This window comes from Tyto alba, unplaced genomic scaffold (genome assembly GCF_018691265.1).
Source record: "Tyto alba isolate M040663 unplaced genomic scaffold, T.alba_DEE_v4.0 Super-Scaffold_16, whole genome shotgun sequence".
Classification (NCBI taxonomy): domain Eukaryota; kingdom Metazoa; phylum Chordata; class Aves; order Strigiformes; family Tytonidae; genus Tyto; species Tyto alba.
Genome location: NW_024881278.1, coordinates 8,601,125 through 8,622,402, shown reverse-complemented (window position 1 = coordinate 8,622,402; position 21,278 = coordinate 8,601,125). Strand labels below are relative to the sequence as shown.

Here is a 21,278-nt window from a genome sequence, read left to right as displayed (position 1 = left end):
CCGGTCTCACCTACACCGGGGAGAGCCAGTGTGCTGGCGGGACCTTCCCCATTAACCTCTGAAGAGCTCCCCATCCATCCCCCTGGTCTGTCCGGGGCACCGGGGGGCTGTAAGGACCCCTTTCCCCCGGGGTGACGCCGTGAGCAGCTCCCGGGACCCCTTCGGGAGGGGGGAAGGGGGGAGCCTGGGCATGTCCCTTATCCGGTAGCGCCTCCCTGCGGCCGCCCCGACGGGGGGGGTGGGGTGGGGTGGGGTGTCGGGGGCCGGTGCCCACCGCCTCCCCGTTGCCCCCCTCCCCGCCCCAGCCCCGGAGGAGCGCGGAGGGTAGCGGGCCTCCGCCCCGGCCTCCGCCGGGCTGCGCGGGGCTCTGCTGCCTCCATGCGGCCGCTCCGCGGGGAGGGCGGAGGGGACGCGGATAGTATCAAATACATCCTTCCTGCTGCTGCTGAAAAAGGAAAGGGAAAAAAAAAAAAAAAAAAAAAAAAAAAAAAAAGGCAATAAACCTCTCGATTGTTTCCTTTTCGGGGAGGGAGCGGCGGGCCGCTTGGCTGGAGGGGTGGGTAGGGGCGCTGGGGAAGAGCTGCGGGGGCGTTATTTGGGGATGCGGGGAGGACGGGAGGGGAGGCGGCGGCGGGAGCATCGCGCTCCTGCAGCCACAAGTGCCCGCTTTCTGAAAACCCGCCCGGGGCCGCATCTTGCCGCACCGGGCCCGTCGCGGGGGGGGCGGCCCCTCCCCCCCCTCCCCCGCCCCGTGTCCCCCCGCAGCCTTTCCCCACCGGGCCCTTCATAAACACCGCCGAGAATTGCCCTTATACTTTGTAAATATTGGATTAGCTTTTCATTGACCGGCTCTCTTGAAAAGACCCGAAAAATCCACACCGGTTCCAAACTAAGCCAAACAGTCAATAGGTGACGAAAGTAAGTTATTTCCAGGGCTTAAGGGGGCTTCCAGCTCATTATCGGGTTATCTGAGGCGCCTAAATAGTTTTTTTCCCTACAAGAGGGTGGAAGAAGGGGGAAAAAAATTGGGAAAAAAAGGAAAAGGAGCGGAACCCCAGGAGCCCGGCTCAGCTTCTCGCCCTCCCCGAGCAAGTGCCCGGTCATGCCCCACGTCGCGACCTGCGGAGCCTGTCGCGATGCAAACCCGACGGGCGACTCTGGAGGCGGGCGGCTCCCCTCGCAGCTCCCGGGGCCGAGGAGAGGGGGACGCGGGGGGAACTGGCGACCGGCAGCGGGGCAAACTGGGGGGCAAGGGGGGTGGTTTGCTGCCAAAACTGCGGGCGGGAGGGGTGTCGGCGAGAGGAGAGGGCGGACCCCCCATCTGAAGCCTCATCTCTGCGCTGCGAGCCCGCTCCCACCCCAGGTCAGCCCCGGGGCACACCAACGCCCCCGCGCAGCGGTGCGCAGCCCCTCTGCTTGGGGTGCTGAAGATGCCAGGAATGATTGGGTTGGGGGAGTGTTTCCCCCCTTTTTTTTTTGGTTTTATTTTGGTTTTTTATTTTTTCTTGTTTTCTTCTCTTTTTTTTTTCTGTTTTCCTTTTTCTTTTTCTTTTTTCTTTTTTCCCCCTATTTCCTCTCTTTCCTCTTTTTCCTTTATTCCTTTGCTCTTTCGTTATTTTTTTCCTTTTTCATTTTTTCGTTTTTTTTTTTTTTTCTTTTTTCTTTCCATTATTTCTATTTTCTTTTTCATAATTATTTTTTATTTTTCGTTACTCCTTTTTTAATTTTTCGTTATTTTTTTCTTTTTTTTAATATTTTGATTTTTCTTTTTTCTTTATTCTTGTTCGTTATTTTTTTTTTTTTTGCCTCCCTTTCTCTCTCTCTCTCTCTGTGTCTCTCTCCCTCCCCCCTTTTCCCCCCCCTCCCCCCCGCCCTCGACGGCCTGCCTTGCACAACGAGGAGCCACGACAAGAAAGAGCCGTTTCTCCGGGGGAGAAGCGGGACGTGCCAGCCCGCCGCACGGTACGGCCGGGCCGCGCCGGGCCCCGGCCCTGCATCCCATTACCGGCCCTGAATGCCGCCTTGTCCTGCGGCCCGGCCCGGCCTCCGCGCCGCGCAGCGCAGCGCAGGCAGCGGAGCTCGGCTGGAGGCGCAGCAGCGGGCATCGCCTTGTGTTTTACGGGGGAGATGCGCCTGGGTCTTTGCCGGGGGGGGTGGGGGGGGAGTCTAATTTCCTGTGAAATGAGAGAGAAACTTGTCAGCGGGAACCGGGAGAAGAGGAGGGCCTCTGTTAGTCTTCAAAGAGAGAGGGAGAGAGAGGAGAGAGGGAGAGAAAGAGAGAGGGACTCTTTTTCCTTGTTTCCCCCCCCTCCTTCTTTTTTTTTTTTTTTTTTTTTTTTTTTCCAGAATAGATATAGCACGAATTTTTAATTCGTCTTCCTTTCACAGACAACAATGCTGTTTTTGAAAGCTGGGCACAATTTGGGTTTTGTGAGGGGTCCCTCGGCCCAGCTGGCCATATGGGATACAACATGTAGAACATGCCTAACAATGAGCACGAGTGACAGCCCTAACAAAACGCAAAGGACACTGCTCCCTGACTCCGAGATGGACTGCCTCCCATAAATGAATTGAATGGCCCTAAAGAGAAAGGGGGGGGGGGGGGGGGGGGGGGGGGAAGAAGAAGAGAGGGAAGGCACAGGGAGGGCGCCCACCCCCCCCATACTGTCTCTCCTTTTTTTTCTCCCCCCTTCCCCGGCCCGGCCCGGCCCTGGCTGTCTTTGCCTCCGTCTCTTTAATATGCACGCCTCTAACATGCTCACCTCCCTGCCTCCCCCATTGTGCTGTTTTGTGAAGTCTACTGTATATTGTGCAAAGATAGACTGCCCGGAGCTGGCCCGGCAGCATGGGAGATATAAGGCCACGGAGGTTAGGGCCACACAACTGGTTTTATAGACTTAGCAGAGCCTGGCGGGGGTGGGGTGTGTGGAAAATAAGAAAAAAGTAATATTTTTCCTTCTCTCCTGCTCCTGGCTCGCAGGCTGGGGAAACCTGCACAGGGCCGGGGACCCCCCCGCAGCTGGGGCGCGGGTCTGGGACCCCGGCGAAGGCTCCCCGGGTTGGAAAGGCGGCCGCTCCGCCTGCGGGGCTGGCTCTCCCCGCGGCGCATCAGCCGCGGCCCCTCCGCCGGTGCGCAGGCAGGTTTGGCCGAGAAGCTCCCCGGCCAAGGGTGGTGTGGATAAAGGCAAGCCCGGCGGGGAGGCGTGGTGGGGGGAGGAACAACTAAAGAGAGGGGGGAAAAAAAAAAAAAATAAAAAGAGAAAAAGGGAAAAACCCAGCCGCAGCGCGGAGGTTGCAGCGGGGGCTTTGCGGCCGGCGGAGGTTGCGCGGGGGCGGAGAGGCGCGCAGGGGCACGGCGGGGCCGGGGTGCTGCGCGTCGGTACCGATCATCTCTTGGCTTTGGGCGTTGAACTGACCCGGCTGAGCTCGGCCTTGCTTGGCCCCGGCGGGACGGGGTGGGAGCTGCCCCGGTCCCGGCCCCATCACAACGGACAAGCCATTATTTTTTTTTTTTTTTTTTTTTCCCCTTAAGCACCTTTACCGGCTTAAAATGGCAGGGGAGGGCAAAGGAGCACACAGCTGCTCCGGCTCTGCCCAAACCCGCTCCGAGCCGGGGCTGTGCTTGCCTGAAACCAGTCTTAACTTCACCCGGGCCGGGCTCGGTCCTCGTTTCACCCCGGCTGAGCCATCCAGACTACCCCAGCTCCTCCTCGCCTCTCTCTTATTCCTTACTCCCTCTCCCCCGTTTTTTGGGGGGAAGAACCCCAGGTGTTAACCCTTTCCCTCGACCTGCCTGAGCCACCGGCGCATCCCCGAGGGCTGAACCCGAAGTTTCCGCGCTCACCCCCCTGTGCAAACGGCCCCCAGCCCGAGGCGGGGGGCGTCGAGATGATGCTGGTATAAAAAACTCTGCAGCCAGAGGACCCCAGCAGCACGGGGAGAGGAGGGGCACTGGGGTGTCTAAAAGCCCAGTCACAGATATAAAATATTTCTTCCTCCCCTCCGTTTTTCGCCAGCTCCGGGTGTTGAGGAGCCGGGCTGAAGCCGACTGCCCCGAAAAAAAATACGCTTTCCCCGAAAAAAAGAAGTTGCGGGGGCGGCGGGGGGGGGGGGGCGGGGGGCCTTCCTCGGCCGTGTCACTCCACGGAGCCCCTCCACCGGGCCTCGCTGGCCCCACGCCGGGCTGAGCCCGGCCGAAACGCCGCCGGGGGATGCGGGGAGGCGGCCGCGGGCGCCGGCCGCGCTGAGAAGTCGAACAAAACCGGTTCGTCGTTGTTATCGCTTCCTTCTCTTATTATTTTTTTTTCTTGAAACACAGCTTTTTTTTTTTTTTTTCTTTTCTTTTTCATTAAAAATCTCACTAAATTATCGAAAGCCTGGGTTTGTACACAATGAGTCCTGCGGCGGTGAGCAGAGAGGGTTTAATCTGCGTTTCTTTTTTTCCTCCGCTCGCGGTTAGTCGGGAATAGTTGTGCGCAAAACCCCAAATAAGATAAAACAAAATGAACGCCCTGGCTGCTACTCACGGCAGCGATAATCACAACGAGATATAAAAATAGACCCGCTAATAGTTGTCGGGGGTTATACGCGGCCGAAAACTGTCCTAGAAGGGGAGCAACGGGGCTCTCCGTGTCGGGGTGCCCTGCGTGGGGGTACCGCGGCCGCCCTCCGGGCCCACGCACGTTCCTCACAAAACCACAGGAGCAGCTGGGGGGGTTTTTATTCTTTATTTTTTTTTTTTTTTAATTCTGACGACCCTCCCCCTCCCTCCCTTTTATTTTAGTTGTAGGTAGACAGGACCACTCTGAATGGCGCAAAAATTTCTGTAAACAATGACGCACAAAAACACCTCCCCTCCCTTCCCCCCCGCCTCCCCCCGAAATGAAAACGAGTCCCCCCCCCCCAAAAAAAATGGAGGGGAAAAGAAACAGGAGAGGGAAAAGAAACCATAATAATAATAATAATAGCAATAATAATAATAATAATAATAGCGTTTCCCTCTCCATTCCTTCCCCCGCAGTTTTGATTTTATTTTTGGAGCATCAGTCTGTCTCTTTCTCTCGCTCTCTTTATTATTTTTGTTTTTCCTCTTTTTTTTTTTTTTTTTTTTCTGTGCGTGTGTGTGTGTGTGTGTGTGGGCAGTGTGTGCGTGTGTGCGCGCTCCCCTCCAGCGTTCACCAAGTCCATTGCTGAGCTTGTACCAAATGGTGTGCTGTGGGGTACTGGGGGTTGCTGGTAGCGCTGTACTGGGCGTTGTATTGCATATGCTGTAGAGACTGGGCGCTATAGGCGGAGAAGGGGATTCCCGTCTGGAAAGTCGCGGCTGCCAAGTCCTGAGCTTTGAGCGTGTGGCAGGGCTTGCCGTCCCTGACTAAGACCGGCACGGCCACCCGCCGCGGGGAGGGGAGAGGAGTCACTTCCATACCTTTCTCGGCCCGGGCCCTCTTCATCTTGTAGCGGTGGTTTTGGAACCAGATCTTCACCTGGGTGGGGGTGAGGCGGATCAGGCTGGCCAGGTGCTCCCGCTCCGGCGCCGACAGGTACCGCTGCTGCCGGAACCGCCGCTCCAGCTCGTAGGTCTGAGCCTTGGAGAAGAGCACCCTCCTCTTCCTCTTCTTCCCCGCGTCCCCTCCGCCCGCCGTCTCCTTCTCGTTGTCGGGCGACTCGTCGGCCGACGGCTCCGGTGATTTGGCCGAGGGGTCCTGGCCGCCCCCGCCGGCCGTCAGCCCGTGCACTGCGGACAGTCGAGCCGAGAGACCGCTCCGTCAGCCGGGGGGGCGGGGGGGCTCCGCGCTCCGCACCCCCCACCCCCCCACACACTCCCCCCCCTCCGCACCCTCCCGCCGCCCGGCCCCGGGGGGCTCTCCCCCGGGAGGGGGGGGGGGGGGGGGATGGATGGAGGCACCGGCGGGGACTCAGCCAGCCGTGGCGAGCGGCACCCCCCCCCCCCATACCCCCCACCCCTCCATACCCCCCCTCCCTCCCCACCGCCCCGCCGCCGGGGGAAGCCCCCGCGGGCGCGGAGCAGCCCGGCGCGGCGCTGCCCCGTCCCCGCGGTACTCACGGGAGTATTGGATGCCCTCGGCGCTCGCCAGCCAGCGCGTGTAGGGATTATCGCTATTATCATAGAAAGGGCTCTTCAAAGGCAGCGTCTGAACAGTGTCCAAGGGGGTTTGTCCCAAAACTCCCGTTTTCTTGGGCGGCTCCGGCGCTTCGCTCTCCTCCTCGCCGCCCTCCGCGGCGGAGCCGTCCTCATCGTTGGTATCGGGGAGGTCCAAAATGTCCTTCACCGAAAAAACCCGTCTTTGTGTTGGTCAGAGACATGTTCCGGCCAAATTTCGGGCAGGAAAGTTGGAGGAGCAGCTTCGCCGATCCGCCGTGTCACGGGCGCACACGCGGAGCCGGCGACAACGACACCCGGCAGCCGGGGGAGGAGGCTGCGGGGCGGCGGCACGCGTGGAGGAGGGAAAAAAAAAAATTAAAAAAAGAAATAGAATACTATAGATTTCTAGAAAAAGTAAACCGGAGGGGTTTGTGCAAAAGAAGGAGCGGAGCCCCGGCCGCAGCGGTGGATCTCTGCGGTGGTGGTTTCTACGGGCTTGTTCTGCCACGGGGGAAATTCAGAGAGCGGGAGCAGCAGCTGGCTTCGGAAATAGTTTGTAACTCCAGGGGAAAGGGGGAAAGACACGCCAAAAAAAAAAAAAAAAAAAAAAAAAAAAAGGAAAAAAAAAAAAAAGATCACTTCTGGATCTTGCTTAAACACCCCGAACCCGTGCCTGCCGCTTGAAAAACCCGAGCCATTGCTGGAGCGAACAGTCCATATAAGGCTGGTCCCCACACATGAACCTGCCGAGAGGAGGGAGAAAAAAAATACATTAAACCCGGGAAAGGTTGGCCACGTGTGGGCGGGTCTTGGAAGTCAAGTGGATGAAGACAGTGTTTGCAGATGTGAAATTGCGGGTTTTGGGCGAGCTCCGAGCTTCCACCATTGGTGATGAGTGGTATAACGTGTCAGTTAATTACCGGCGTGGGGAGGGCCCTTCCGCGCGTGTGTGTGTGTGTGTGTCAGCTAGAGAGGGAGGGTGTGATTTTCTTTTTTTTAAACACAGTATTTACATACAAAGAGCCTCGCACCAGCCCGATATTCCGCACACTCCAAAGTGTGTTTTCTACCGATTGCCTTGAAAAGCAAGGAGGAAATAAAAAAAAAAATAAAAATTGGGGGGGGGGGGGGGGGGCGAGGGGGGGAAGGGTGGGGGGAAAGGAGCGAGGGAGGCTGCGTGCGTGGTTTCCCACCCCTCCCGCGCAGCCTGCGCGCCCACGCAACCCCGGGGGCAGCGCTTTTGCGCGGGGACGCGCTCAAAGCCCCGCGCGGGACCGAAACGAGAGGCGGCTCAGATGGCAAGAGACCAACTTATCTAAACCGCCTAGGTCAATATTTTGGTTGAGGCTTAGGGATGAACGCTGGAAATTAAACAGCAAGTAATTGATTCTAGTTTGCTCCGAAATTAACCGAACTGGCAAAATGCGATCGTCAGTCACGACCCGGGGAGATCCGGGAGGTGATTACTCGTGTGTGGGGGGGAGGCGTTATTTGAAGAGGTCTCATTGATTTTGTCTCCTTCTTCCAGGGGAATAAAACTTAGTCCGTTTGGTTAATTTAATGGGCCAGAGCCCAACAGAATTTCAAATATGACCGAATTATTTTTTAAAATTTTTTCTTTTTTTTTTTTTTTTTATTTTCTTCTTTCTTTTTCAGGGCCTGGGGAAGGAGTGGGATAAAGAAGGGGTTGCTTTCCAAAAAGGGCGTTTTGGGAGGCCGGATCTCCAGGTGTTACCCACGCACACACGCGGCGCCGGCACCCGTGGAGCCTCGCAGCATCCCCGGCGGAGCGGTGCAGCGCTGCGCGGCCGCGGAGGCTCCCCCTGCCCGGCGCGGGGCTGCAGACCGCCCCCTCCCTAACTCTATATCTGTCTGCCACCGACTTTTATTTTAATTTTCCTTCTTCCTCCTCTTTCCTGAAGCCGCCGAGGACCTTTGGCCGTGCGCACCCTCGCCGGGCATGGCCCGGACCTTCCCCTTCCCCTTCCCCTTCCCCTTCCCCTTCCCCTTCCCCTTCCCCTTCCCCTTCCCCTTCCCCTTCCCCTTCCCCTTCCCCTTCCCCTTCCCCAGCCGTCCTGCAGCCGGACCCCGGCCCGGGACGGGCTTGGCCCGGGGATGATGGTGGCTTGCGGGTCCGGGGGGGGCTATAATCTGTGAAGGGGCTTCCCACCACCACCTTTATTTCTGGGAAGGAAAAGTTGACCGAGTTTCTCTTCCAAGAGGAGAGAGAGGGAACGGGGCGGCTGGTGGTGGGAAGAGGAGGAAGACGGTCCCTCAGACATCCCCCGATTTGCCGATCAATGTGTTCGCACCTTCCCCTCCCCGCTCCCCCCATCTTTCCTCCCCCAGCCCCCAGCCTGCCTCCCATAAAGTATGTGATGTGGCTGACAATGCTCAGGGATTTTTTTTTTCCCCCTTTTTTTTTTTTTTTTTTTTTTTTTTTAAGCGAGCCCCTGAGCACATCCTGGGTGGTCGGACCCGCGCAAACACAAATACAACCCTATGGCTAAGCTGGAAACAATGTCCGCAATGTAGACAAATGTCCGGCTTCTGTTGGAACCCTTTGTCTCGGCGCAGTTTTTGCATTTATTTCAGTGGCGAAATAATACGTGATTGACGCCCTCTTTCAATGTGTCCTAACTGTTGGGAATAAATCTGAGGTTGTTCCTAGTTGTCATGGTATTCAACCCCGCTCAGTGGCTATCTCTTCATCCATTTCGGAGTCCTTCCTCGATATCGAGGGAAGCCCTCGGGCGGGCGCTCCCCCGCTCCCCTCTCCCCGGGGGGAGGCGCTTGGGACACGCACCAGGCATATACCTTTAATTTCTAGCAAATCTCGGTCTTATCGATTGATTTATCCCCCCCACACACACACACTCCCCCTCTCCTCGCCCCCCGCCCCGGCTCGACCTGCCCGGAGAGGGGGAGGCGGCGGCGTTTCGCTCTGATGGGGCAGGATGGGGGGTTAATTCCTTCCCGCCGCGGCAACCGAAGGGTAAAAAAAAAAAAAAAAAAAAAAAAAAAAAGAAAAAGAGACGGAATAACAGCGACAATCGCGACAGCGGCAGGGCGACGACACGATATCCCGAATTTAAAAACGCCAGGAGAAGCCAAGCCGGCCAGCCCGGGGAGGAACGGGCAGAGCATCTCCGGGGATGGCGGCCCCTCCTTGGGGCAGCTCCGCTCCCCGTGCCGGGCTGATCAGCCGGGCTTTAAATAATTATAACAATAATAATTAATAATAACAACAATAATAATAATAACCCACCCAAACCCAGAGAGATGCGTAAATGCCACAACACGGACAGAGCGTCCTGCAAACCCCCTCGCGACGTGGGGCCCGACGGCGGTGGCAGCGGGGGATGCCCACGGGAGGAGGCCGAGCCGTTCAGTCGCTCGAAGGGGGGGACACAGACCCAGCCCGACCCCCGCCACGGGTGGGGGGTTAGGGGGAGCTTTGGCCAATCCTAAGACCCACCCCAGAGGCAAAGGGGGAACCGGCGGTAGCGGCGCGGTAACACGGGGGGAACAATGGTCTCCTGTGGGCACACAAAGCCCCGGGGGCCGCGGCCCACTCCCCACGCCTCCCCTGGGCCCAGAGGCGGGGGGGATCCCACGCGCGGGCAACGCTGCGGACCGAAGCCGCTCTCCCTCCGCGCCATGACGTCACCGGCGAGGGGTGACGTGAGAGCCGCTCGGGTCCTTTGACGTCAGGAGGGGTCGCAGGGCCAGGACGCAGCCCCTCGCCTCCTGTGTCCGGAGCCGCGCTGCGTGGGGGAGGGGGGGAACACCCGACGGCAGCCCGGCGGCTATCGCGACAGAGCCCGGGGGCCCGCTCCCCGCCACCCTTCGTAGCTTTCTCCCCTCCTCTGGGAGCCCACCGGCCGCCCGGACCTCCCCACGCGCGGGACCAGCCGGGTGGTGGTGGTAGGGGGGGGAAGGATGCTCCAGCACTACTGAGAGGGGGTGGCGCGGTAGGGGGGGCCTGCGGGGGTGGGATAGGGGGCGGAGGGCGGCTCCCCAGCCTGCTCCCCCCGGGGCGCGGTGCGTGGACACAGGTGGAGTGGCCTCACTTGTGGCCGAGTGTCTCTGCGACCGGGGTGGATTTGGGGTATTTACCTGTTTACTTTCACAGGTAGCTCAAACACCCGCCATTCGCCCCTGCTCCCGCTCCGCTGGTTGTCGCCCCCCTCCCTGAGCCGCGTGGGGAGCGGTCCCTCCGCCCCACGGGCAGCGGGTGTTGATTTTAGCGGCATTAAAGCTTTTATTTAAAAAAAAAAAAAAAAAAAAAAAAAAGCGGCGGAAGAGATACTCGGTGCGGAATAAGAGCCCTTCTGAGACGCTCTCCGCGGCCACGGTGCCTAGGCAGGCGCGAGTCCCCCGGTCACGCGTGGCGGGGGTGGCCCGGCCCCGCCGCCCTGTACCCGCAAAACGAGCGGGCGACACGGGGAGCGTGGCGGGGAGGAAAAGCAGCCCCTACGGCCCGGGCGGGTGGACGTAGTGGGGTTTCTCCACGCCACGGGCGTGCCCGTGGGTTGTGTTTTTAAACGGCGAGGTGCCTGCGCTTGCTTCACCGCGCTTCTCCTCTCGCCGGCGGCCCCGCAAAGCGCCGCGTCTCTCCCTCTGTTTTAAGCCACCGACGCCCCTGACTTCATTCCCTTCTCTGTCCAGCGATACGGTATACATATATTATGTATAAAAATATATAATCTAGATAAAAATGAAAGAAAGGGTGTTCGGCAAGAGTCTTCCGCTATCCCTCCCCTCCCTGCGCGGCTCTCTAGCACTGACCTCTCACCCGTCCCCGCACCACAGCTCCGATAACAGCCGTCAAGTGGATTAGTTTATTGTTTGATTAGACCAAAGGTGCGAGCTATTGTTTTCCTTCACTCCAGACCACAAATAAACAAACAAAAAGGACTGCACCTCGGTGCGGATCAGCGAAGCCCACACAAAGGCTTTGTTAGGGGGATAGGTTTATTTTATCTCTCAGAATGAGCTACACTTGAAATAAATAGGGAAAGGGACGCGCAGCCCATGTCGCTCCTGGTAATTGTTATTAGGAGCTTCACCTCAGGAGCATCCCCTGTAAGCAACACCCTCTTTGTTTTAAAGTGTGGCGGGGGAAAGGAGAGCCGCGTCATTAAAGAGCACATCTTTTGTTGGCGATAAAAAACAAAACAAAACAAAAACCAAAACAAAATCAACAACAAAATATAAATAAAACTCCACCTTCTAAATATCCCCCCCTTGACCCCCGCACAGAGGGTTTTAAATCGCGTTCCCCAGCGATGAAGCGGCAGCTCCGCAGAGATGCTGCCGGCTCGGCGGCGGCTCCGGCTCCGGGGGGACGCGGCCACGCCAGGCCGTGGGAAAAGGAGCGGGGACAGGGGACCCACGCCACCGGATTACCTTGCACACCGGGCCGAGGGAGGTAGGGAAGGGTGTAAAAAAATCGTATCTCCTGAAATCAGGGGGAACCAGACCCCTCCGAATCCTCAGTCGCTTGCAATAACTTAATTGTAACGTGTGGGGGTCGGAGTTTCTGCGGGGTGAAATTCCCGTTTCTTTTCACAGCTGGAAAAATGGCATTAACAAAGGCGTTAAGGATGTTTTTTTGGAAAAAAAAAAAAAAAAAAGATGGGGGGGGAAAGAGGAAGATTCCCCCAAACACAGAAAGGGAGCCTTCTCTACCGAGGCTCAGGAGAAAGCCCCTGCCACCCCCAAAATCCCGGCGCCGGCCTGCCTTTCTCCCGCAGACAATTAAATCTTCTCCAGGACATAGGAATCTAAATGAGCTTTCCTAGTCTCACGATTACTCTATCTCCTTCCCCCCGAAGCTTCAAAGACGGAGAAATCCTTCCAATTCACCGATATTACTTATATATTTGTAGATCTAGATCTAGCCTGCCCCCAACCAACCTCCCGAGGTGGTGAATTGTAATAGAAATTGGGAATTTTTTTTCCCCCTCCTCCCTGGGGGGCTAGCGGGGTTATGTCAGAGCCGGAGGGCACATGTTAGGGCTTTGATAAATGCACTTTAATGAGATCTTTGAAAATATTGCCAATAGTGGCGGAGGCAGTTTGTTAAGGCCATGCGTGCGAGCACAAAGCCGGGAGCCCGCAGCCCCCCGCATCCCGCAGCCCCCCGACCCAGCTACTTGCTTGTCTTATTTAATTCCTCCCCGCCCCGCCCAAAGCTGTAAACCCGGCCCGGGGCCTTCCTTCCCTTTCCAGTCTATTATAAACTGTTTTATTTGCCGGGCAAACGTTTCGTGTGTGTGTCCCCCCCCCTCCCGCCCCTTCCAGCCTGCCCCCCGGCTGTATTCGGTCCCGTCTCTCTAATGATTAAACGTGTCCCAATGAGATTAAGCTTTGTCAGAAATGTTTCTCCTCGGGAAGGAAAACCCGACCCGTTTCGCCGAGGGCGGTGGGATTGCGGGGGATTTACGGCCGAGAGCACTTTCTTATCTGAATTTACTTCTCCCAGCCGCACGCACAACATGGAGGGCTTAGCGGGGAGCCCGCGTGTGCGCGCGGGTAGCTGGTGGGTGTGTGTCGCGAGTGGGGGGGTGCCGGGGATCCACGTTAAACCTCCGAGGAAGACTGCGGTGCCCGCACGCCCGGTGCAGGGGTGGGAGCCGGGGGGGTGGTGCCAGGCTCTTTTTGGGAGAAAGATGGGGAAAGGTCCACCCAGGGAGGGCGGGGGGGGGGGGGGTACGGGACGACGCCACCTGACTCAAGTGGTCGGGCCCGAGTCGGGGCGCACACGCGCGGCGTGGGCGACACCGGGGAAGCGAAGGGAAGGAGGGAAGGCGGGGGGAGCGGGGCGGCGGGCAGAGTCGGGGCCGGGCGGGGGCCGGGGCCATTCCCGGTCCTCTGGCGGACTCTGCCGTCGCAGCCGAGAAGTGTCCCGCCGCCGGAGGCAGGGGCGGGGAGGGGATGGGGGACGGGACGGGAGACGGGACGGACGCGCCCCCGGCTCCCCCCTGCCCAGGCCAGGCGGGCGGAGCGCCCCGGCGGGGCCGCGCTTCCCCCCGGCCCCGCTGCTCGGGGGGGGGGGGCGGCCGGGCGCTCACCCGGGACCGGGACCGGGGCCGGGGGCGGACCGGGCCGTCGGAGCCCCGCCGTCGGGGCTGGAGAGACGCTCCCCCAGCTTTCTCCCCGTTTCTCCGGAGGCCGCTCGGTATCAACTTCTACCTGCGCCGCCGCCCCCCACCGTGTGTGTCTCCGTCCACCCCCCGCAAGCCCCTTCCCACCTGCTGCTCCCGGTTCTCTCCCGGGTTTCTCCCCCCTCCCGTTTTTGCCGCTGTCCCTGGCGCGGACCCCCTCCCCGGCAGCCCCCGCAGCCCCCCTGCCCATCGCGGCGGGGCTCACCTGGGGGGTCCCTAGGCGGGGGGGGGCTGAGGGCGGCGGCGGCGGCGGCGGCGGCTCCGCGCCTCTCGCATTGTCTCCGCCGAGTGCAGGGCGGCCGCTCCTTCCTCCGGCTTTACATCGCCCGGTCTGTTTGCTTTCCTCCCCGGCGGGTGACGCCAGGCGAAATACTGGCCATATGTTCAGCGGTAATAAATTGGTTATAAGCGCAAACACGCCGGTTCCTGGATGGCTCTTTTAAGCCTGCCCCGGCCCTGCCGCTGAGCCGGCCCCTCTTCCCCCGGGGGGCAGAGCCCTCCCCCCGGCCCCCCTTCCCCAAAGATGCGGAGAAGCCGCTTTCTGCCGGCGCGGGGGCTCCGGCCCCGCGCAACCCCCCCGGCGCTGCCCAAATCCTCCCTCGCCCACCGCTCCTTCCTTCCCACCTCGCTCCTTCCCGCCTCCCACCCCGCTCCGCCTCGGGGCAGCCCGCAACTTCCCCGGCCCAGCCTGGGCTGCTCTTTAACAAGCTCGCCCTCTATAAATCGCTCGGTAGCTAAGACGCTATAAAAACCAAATAGCCAGATGTGGCACGTTATTTATGTGTGAAAGCTCGTTTACATTAGATATGCTGATCCGAGCTTTGATAGCAGGGGTTTGCAAGAGATTAGAGCTGGGTTGCCAGAGCCGGCTCCAGCTGCAGCCTCCCTCCCCTGCCCCTTTTTATTTTTTCCTTTTTTTTTTTTTTTTTTTTTAAATTGTAATTTTATTTATTTATGTGCTGGTTGTTTTTTGTTTCTTTTTGTTTCGTTTTGTTTTGTTTTGTTTTGTTTTTTAACGGGGAGGCAAAGAAAAGGTGATAGGGGGGCGGGGGGGAGTCACACTGTTTGACTTTCCTGAAGCTGGAGATGAAAAGTGGTACCCGGTTGCAAGAGGCTCCTGCAAAAGCTACGACCCTCTCCACAAATACAGACAGAAATATGAAGAGGTTAGAGCTGGCCAGAAGGGCTTTCTGGGCATCTGAGATTGGTAGTCCACCTCCTTTCCAAAGACTGTGGCTCAGGTAAACCCCACCAACGCAGCCCTGCTGCACGAGGAGCCCTGCAGCTCTGAGGAGCCGTCCACACCACCGGGCTCAGGTTAAATTGGGGCATTTCCTTGGGAGTCAAGCCCCATGCAACAAAAGTTGGTGCTGCCTCATTTTAATCCACAGGGGTCTGCAAATGGAGTAACTCTCGGGGCATGCTTCAGACATTTTTCAGGAAAGCTGCTACACCACATATCTCTGAATAGAAGCACAAAGTCCCCTTGAAGAGGTGGAGGGAATGTCACTGGTGACTGCTGGGGCTACAGGGAAGGTCACAGGGGCCCTTCTCCATCTCACCTCATCTGAATTCTCTCCATCACCTGCCATAATTTTAAAAGCACTGGAGAGACCTTGGACTCCTCTGTGAAACTCCCCAGGGCCCAGGACAGATATCTCTTAGCTAAATACCCCGGTCACAGGCAGATCTAACAGAGCTGCCCATAGATAAAGTGATTGATCCTTACACTAATCAATAAAGATCTTGTTCTGAGCAATTAATAACTTTGCCAAGCTTGTTTTGTTTGGATAAAGAAGTGCCCAGATTACTGACTGAGGCAGTGAAATTGGGGAAAAAAAATATCCTGTTGCCCACATAAAAATACAAATGTAAATAGTTAGCTCTCTATTTACATACCTGCAAAGTCCTCAGCTTTCATAACAAGAAATTCAGTCTGGATGTCTGGGATGTGTCTTACTACGTCCCCAGGTAAAGCTGCGCAGAGGGGTCTGAGCTTGCACTTGTATACGTTTGGCTGTAAACTTGTACAGGAGGTGCGAGCCTGTGGGTGCGAATCCCCCTGCGGCAGAGCTGCTGTGGTCCCACCGCCCCCCCAGCTGCGGGTCCTGCCTCCCCGGCAGCCACACGGCACAGTGGGAGGAGGAGTGTGGGAGAAAGGCGAGGGTGCAACAGCTGGATTTGGGGCAGGTGAGGGAGGGTCAAAGGGGACCCGAGGAGGGAGGGAGAATGAGGCTGGGAGCAGCTGGGTGAAGCTGGGAGAGGAGGAGGATGGTCCGTTGCTGCAGGAGCAGCGAGCTGTGCCTTCAAGAGGCTGAGCTGAGTCTGGGCTCAGGGCTGCTGCCCCTGCCCAAGCGTGGAGAGCAACCCCCTGGGCAGGGAACTTCTCCCAGCCCCAGCCCGATGCTGGGTGACACAGGACCTGCCTGCTGATGGTGGTCCAGGTGAAAAGCACCACGGTACTCCGGGCCCTGCTGATGTCCCCTGTGACCGTGACAAGCTGTCCCTTGGACTGTATTGTAAAACATGCCTCTACTGTTTTATTAATAAAACCATTTTGTGTCCATTACTGAAATCAAACCTTTTCGGAGGGCTTTTTTGGCACCTGATTCGTGTGTCCCACCACCCCCTAGAACTGCTGAAAGCCAAACTGTCAGGCTCAGAGTAAAGCCACATCAAACCCACGTGGCCTTGTTTTGTTCAGTCGTGGAAATTAAAGCTTTATTTGTGAGTGCAAACAGGCTGGGAGGTTCTATCGGAAGGTATGTTTCACAGGTGGGGGAGGATTTTTAGGTATTTAGTGGTTTGTAGGATCATCAGGAAATGTGGCTTCAGGAGAAAAGGTGGAAGAGCAGAGGTCAGGATGCCTTTCCTATGCGGGTTTGTTCTCTCTTCCTTAAACAGCTCCAATAATTTTGTTGGAGAAGGCTGGACTCTCAAACCAGAAGGATGCACTGGGAAGGGCTGCCAGATCCCTTCCAGCTCCAGGGAGAGAATAAATGACACCAAACCAGTGATAAGCTGTTGCTCAGCTCAGCCCTCCCCGTGGTGTTGTGCCCTCTCCATCTTCTCCTCCTTGAGCAGCTCTGTGGGACAGGTGTTTGCTTCCCCCATCCATCCCTGTCACCCTTCCTCCCAGCACCCAATACGCTGCCCATCTCCAAGAGGCAAGAGTGGAAAACCCTGTTCCTGAAATATCCTGCGCAGAGCCTCTCAGAGAGGTGTGAGGTGGATGGTCTGGACCCCAGTTTGGAGAGGTTGGGCTGGGATCCACTTTGTCACAGGATGGTTATTTCTAAGCATCTGCAGCCACAGCCTCAACTTCTCTTGCGCAGAGTCCACTGGCACCTCTTTGTGCCTCTGGCTCTGGGCAGGGCCATGGATTATGAGTCGCCATGTGCCCCAGAGGAGGGAAAAGGGCTTTTCACATTTCAAGGCTTTCTCAGTTCCTCAGCAGGATATTCCAGCTGGGTAAAGTGACATCCCTTGGTTACTACTGGTGCTGGTTTTGAGCCAGTTCAGGCTACCTTGGCCCTGTTAATAACCCCCTTCATGTGCATGACCTCAGTGCCCCCCCCCGGGAAGCAATGTCTGGAGGCTGGGTTGAGGCTGTCAGGGTATGGCACCAGCACAACACGCAGGATGGACCCGTTTCCAGCGTTTCTGAACCTGCTGATTCTGCTTTGGCCTGTCCAGAAGCTGGTCTGATGGTGCACGGAGGGGAAGCCTCAGGTATGGCCCAGGGGGCCTGAAGACGTGTGGGCTGCTGTTGTGCATCCACAGAGCCCGGGGAGAGCCCCACTCAGGAGTTTTGGGCTGTGGTCCCTGGAGAGCGTGGGTGTCTGTGCCAGTTAAGACCAGATGCAGAGCCTGGGCTGGCTGCACAAGCTGGGGCAGACGTGAGCCCAAGCATTCCCAAGAAGTCTCTAAATCCTGGGATAAATCTTTTCTTGCAAATCAAAGGGAAATGATAAGGGTTGGTTCCTGGGCTTGGGATGCTCAGGGCTGATCAGGTAGGGTGAAAAAAAACCCCGAGATTTCCTTGGCTGAAGGAATATACTTCCACCTTTTGTACACACACTCCTACTCCTTTCACAAACATGAAGGAATTCAAATTGACCAGAAGGTCCTCCCCAGGAGAGGATGAGAACTAGGGGAAGATGCTCATATTGCATCATGTGTCAGGATACATCGGGTTTTGGTGAAGAGCAAGAACAGTTTCTGTTAAGTCTGGACTGAGTAGTCCCTTGTTCCAGCCTGGTTTTTATAATGGATAAAAAAGACAACCTGTTTACCACCTAAACCTTTGATGCTGGGGGGAGAGTGATGGAGGAGATGGGAGAGGGGATGAGAGAGCACACCCACACGCCGCTTTAACAACCTTCACGCACTCTGAGTTGGGTGACTGGTGTGTTTGAGGAGCCAGGAGAAGACTATCTGTGCCAGCAGAGCCACGGCGTGTACACACCTGGGATTAACAGATGGCTGTGGGTTGTCCCTGCGGGGCTGAGCACACAGCGCAATCTGGCAGCAGCAAAGCCCGCACCTTGGACTGGGGCTCACTCTGGCTCTTCTTCACCGTGTCTCAGCTGGCTGGAAGAGGTGGGGGGGGAAGGAGGAAGGCTATGGAGAGGTAGATGTGAATTATCCCTTTTGTCCAGGCTTGATTTGGAAGTGGGCATTGTTTCTTTTTTTTTTTTTTTTTTTTTTTTTTTTTTTTTTTTTTTTTTCTGGGGATTGAAATGAGGAGGAGCGGGAGCAATTGTTGGTGGGAGCTGGTGGGGCACTGAGGCTGGTGCCGGGATGGGGGCAGATGGGGACACAGCAGCCTCAAGTCATGACATCTGTGCTCAGCCACCAGCCCTTGCCTGGGGAAGATGGTGTATTGGGGGAGTGGTGGGGTCCTGCAATGTCAACAGTTTCACATGAGCTTTGGGGACTCCCTGGGGGTGCTGTGGGCTTGTTCTGGTGTCACCCACCCGGCAAGGCCAGAGCTGTTCCTACCAGGGGCAGGTTCCCTATGTTTTCAAGGGAAGATCCATGTTCCTGGGGAAGCTTCAGAAAGGGGGAGAGCGAGGGATCTCCCGGTGATATCAGTGACGCTCCCACTTAGGTTGATTTTCTTCTCTCTTAACCAAGCCTGTTCATCCAATTCTCTTTCTCCATAGCTAACCTTGATCTTTCTATGTGCACCCAAGTTTTTGTATGATATTTGCCATCGTGACGTTTGACTAAGAATTCCCATGGAAGTTGCTTTACATGGATTTCGCTCTCAGTGGACCTGCCATGAAAAATAGGTACCCATCTGTTCAAATTGACCTGTCTGCCATGCACAGCTGGGAAAGGTGAGTCTTGCCTAGGATAGTCTGTCCAACTTTACTGAAGATGAAACAGATTCACTGGGGTAGGTGAATAGGTGTGAATGAACCAAAGCAGATTTTAAAAAAAAAAGGAAACCAAGGGAAAGAAAGTGACACTGATGCCATAAACCCTGCAAGCGACGTGGGAACCAACTGGGAAGCCACAGATAAGGAGTGCATCGTGGCGTATCGCGGGCACCCCATCAATCACTCGTCCATCTCCAGGCGCCTGGACCCCGGTGCGGTGGGAGCGGGCGGGAGCGTGGCTGTGGCATCACTGTCACTTGGGATCAGGGAGGCTGCTGGCGGGGATGCTGCTGACACGGGCTGCGGTGCTGGCTGGTGTGGGAGGAGAAATCGCAGGAGCGGAGCAGGATCCCCCATTTCAGTGTCCTCCCTGGAAGTGCCCGGGGAGGATTTGACCTGATATCATCCCCAATACTCTGATGGAGATGGGACTCATTGGCCACAGGGCTACTCTGGATGATCTGGGAGCTGAAATAAAGTGCTGCTTAGCTCATATTTAATCTGTTTTCATCACTTTTCAGCTGAGTTGGCCCATCACTAATGATGTTACCCGGGCTTCCCTACGCAAAACCCCAGTGACAGTGGAAGCACTGGCTGCCGATGCTCCCAGGTACGTCTGGTGCTTGACATGCCGGCGTGCAGCAATGAAACCCCAGCTGGAGCAGGTCAGCAGCACCGTGAGCTTCAAGGACTTCCCTGGGAAAAACCTGATGCATCCGAGGTGACAGTGTGACAGAGGATACTGCAAGGGTTGTTCAAAGTTGGATTTGGGAGGGGGCTTACTGCCCAGCTTCTTTCGTCTCCCTGGAAACAGGATAAAAATCTAGTGATAAGAAAAGTCAAGCTCTGTCCCCAGTGGAACAGTGCAGCTCTTGTCGGGGCTGCCCCAACGAGGCGGGACAGGCAAAACCTACAGCTCTGCACCTTGAAACCCAACACTAGGAAAGCAGATCTGGGGAGGGGCTGGGGAGCTGGAGGGTCTGCAAAGAGGAGGAAGAGGGTGAGAGGGGGCTCCGAGGTCTATGATAGCCCCAACAGGAGTTTGCACCGTCAGCACCATCCCAAGAAGAATATCTGAAGGACTTTTTCTTTCCTTCCCCAGGTTCTCCTCATCAAGGCCCCTCCTGAGCCCAGGAAAAGGGTCCTCCTTGCAGGCAGGTGCATGGCTAGGTGCCAAACAAGCCAAGCCAAGCCAAGCCCAGCCCAGCCCAGCCCAGCCCAGCCCAGCCCTGCCCTGCCCTGCCCTGCCCTGCCCTGCCCTGCCCTCTACCCATCCCCACGCCCCCCCCCCCGGGCTACATAAGCCCTGCCTGGGGGCTTGTTTGGGCTTTGCTGCCCAGGCTGCTCCATCCCTGGGGTTTCTGGCAGATGCTGATACCTGAAAGCAGGCAAGCGGAAGGCAAGGTAAAGGTGGCATGAATGTTACACATTAACAGTGTGACCGGCTGCTTTTTCCTTCTGTCTTGTGACTGTTCCTATTACCAGGGACCTTGGTGCGGCTGCTCTGGCTAATGTGTAATCCCAGATATTTGCTGCTGCCTTCTATGAGGATGTCCCAGTAGCTAAGGTGGCTCAGTGAGGTGGGGGCTGTGCCCATGGAGGTAGGTGGCATGTGCAGGGGAGAGTATTTGATGTTCTTGATCTTTATGGAGAAATATTCCTCTGGTGCCCCTAAATATTTCCTTGTGGGCATAAAGCAACCCTGGGGAGCTCTTGCACTGAAATCAGTTTATACTGAGTCTGTTTTCCTGGTAAAACCTGGCTAATGAGATATTAGTGTTTCCCCCACCTGCTCGGCTGGACTGCTTGAGATGTTTGGGCTGCTGGTGCCTGGCCTGTGGGGTCATGTCTTTGGTGGGAATTGCAAACATTGAGCTGCTGGAGTTGCAAGTGGTGCAGTGGACCTGTGCTGCTTCCTCTGGATGCTGAGGCTCAAGGTGCTGCATCGTTATTGTTTATATGCACATAGAAACTAATAGCACTGTTGTAGCTATTCCTAATCATAGCCTTGCCATGGTAATAATTAAAAAATACATTGATTGGTCCTTCTCCTTGGTGAAACTCTGACTTTTCTTGCTGTAGAGAAGCCTTTATTGATTTGCACTTCCCCCCCCACTAAGACTTAAGTAACTGGGACTCCAAGCCCAGGAAGAAGTAGGACAAGCTACTGGCTGGCAGGTCTTGGGCAGGCAGCAAGTTCTGGTGTGAGCCTCCTTTTCTTTCAAGCAAGATGGAACAGAGAAAGTGCCCATTTTAGTTGTTGTTCCCCCCCTTTTTTAAAAGTACCTATGTTAGATAATGATTCTCAAGGGTTTGTTTGTAATTTTTTTTTTTCCTCTTAGTACAACTAAGTAAACTCTTTTGCTTATGAGATAGTGCTACATACTCCACATATTCCAATAGTAGGTCACATTATGTACTAATCAGGATGCTAAATACTGTCTGTAAACCGAAGTTTTTCATCAAAGGAGAAGACCTGAGTGAACAGCTGAGTCAAGTAATGAATATCAGGAGGGTTCTGCTCTTCAAAGGCAGAGAAATGTTGATTCTTTTTAAGATAAAAGCTTGATGTTTAAAAAAAATAATTGGACATAAACCTAAAAGATTTACTTATCA

The 21,278-nt window shown here is 56.4% G+C and overlaps 1 protein-coding gene across 1 annotated transcript; it reads right to left on the bottom strand.

Moving 5' to 3' along the window:
* Nucleotides 1-4,998: 4,998 nt before the first annotated feature.
* NKX2-2 (NK2 homeobox 2) lies at nucleotides 4,999-13,698 on the bottom strand. The gene is given in 4 exon segments (XM_042789642.1): nucleotides 4,999-5,734; nucleotides 6,065-6,296; nucleotides 6,298-6,846; nucleotides 13,481-13,698. Coding segments are annotated over 3 exon segments (819 nt in total). The 5' UTR covers nucleotides 6,325-6,846; nucleotides 13,481-13,698; the 3' UTR covers nucleotides 4,999-5,174.
* Nucleotides 13,699-21,278: the final 7,580 nt, after the last annotated feature.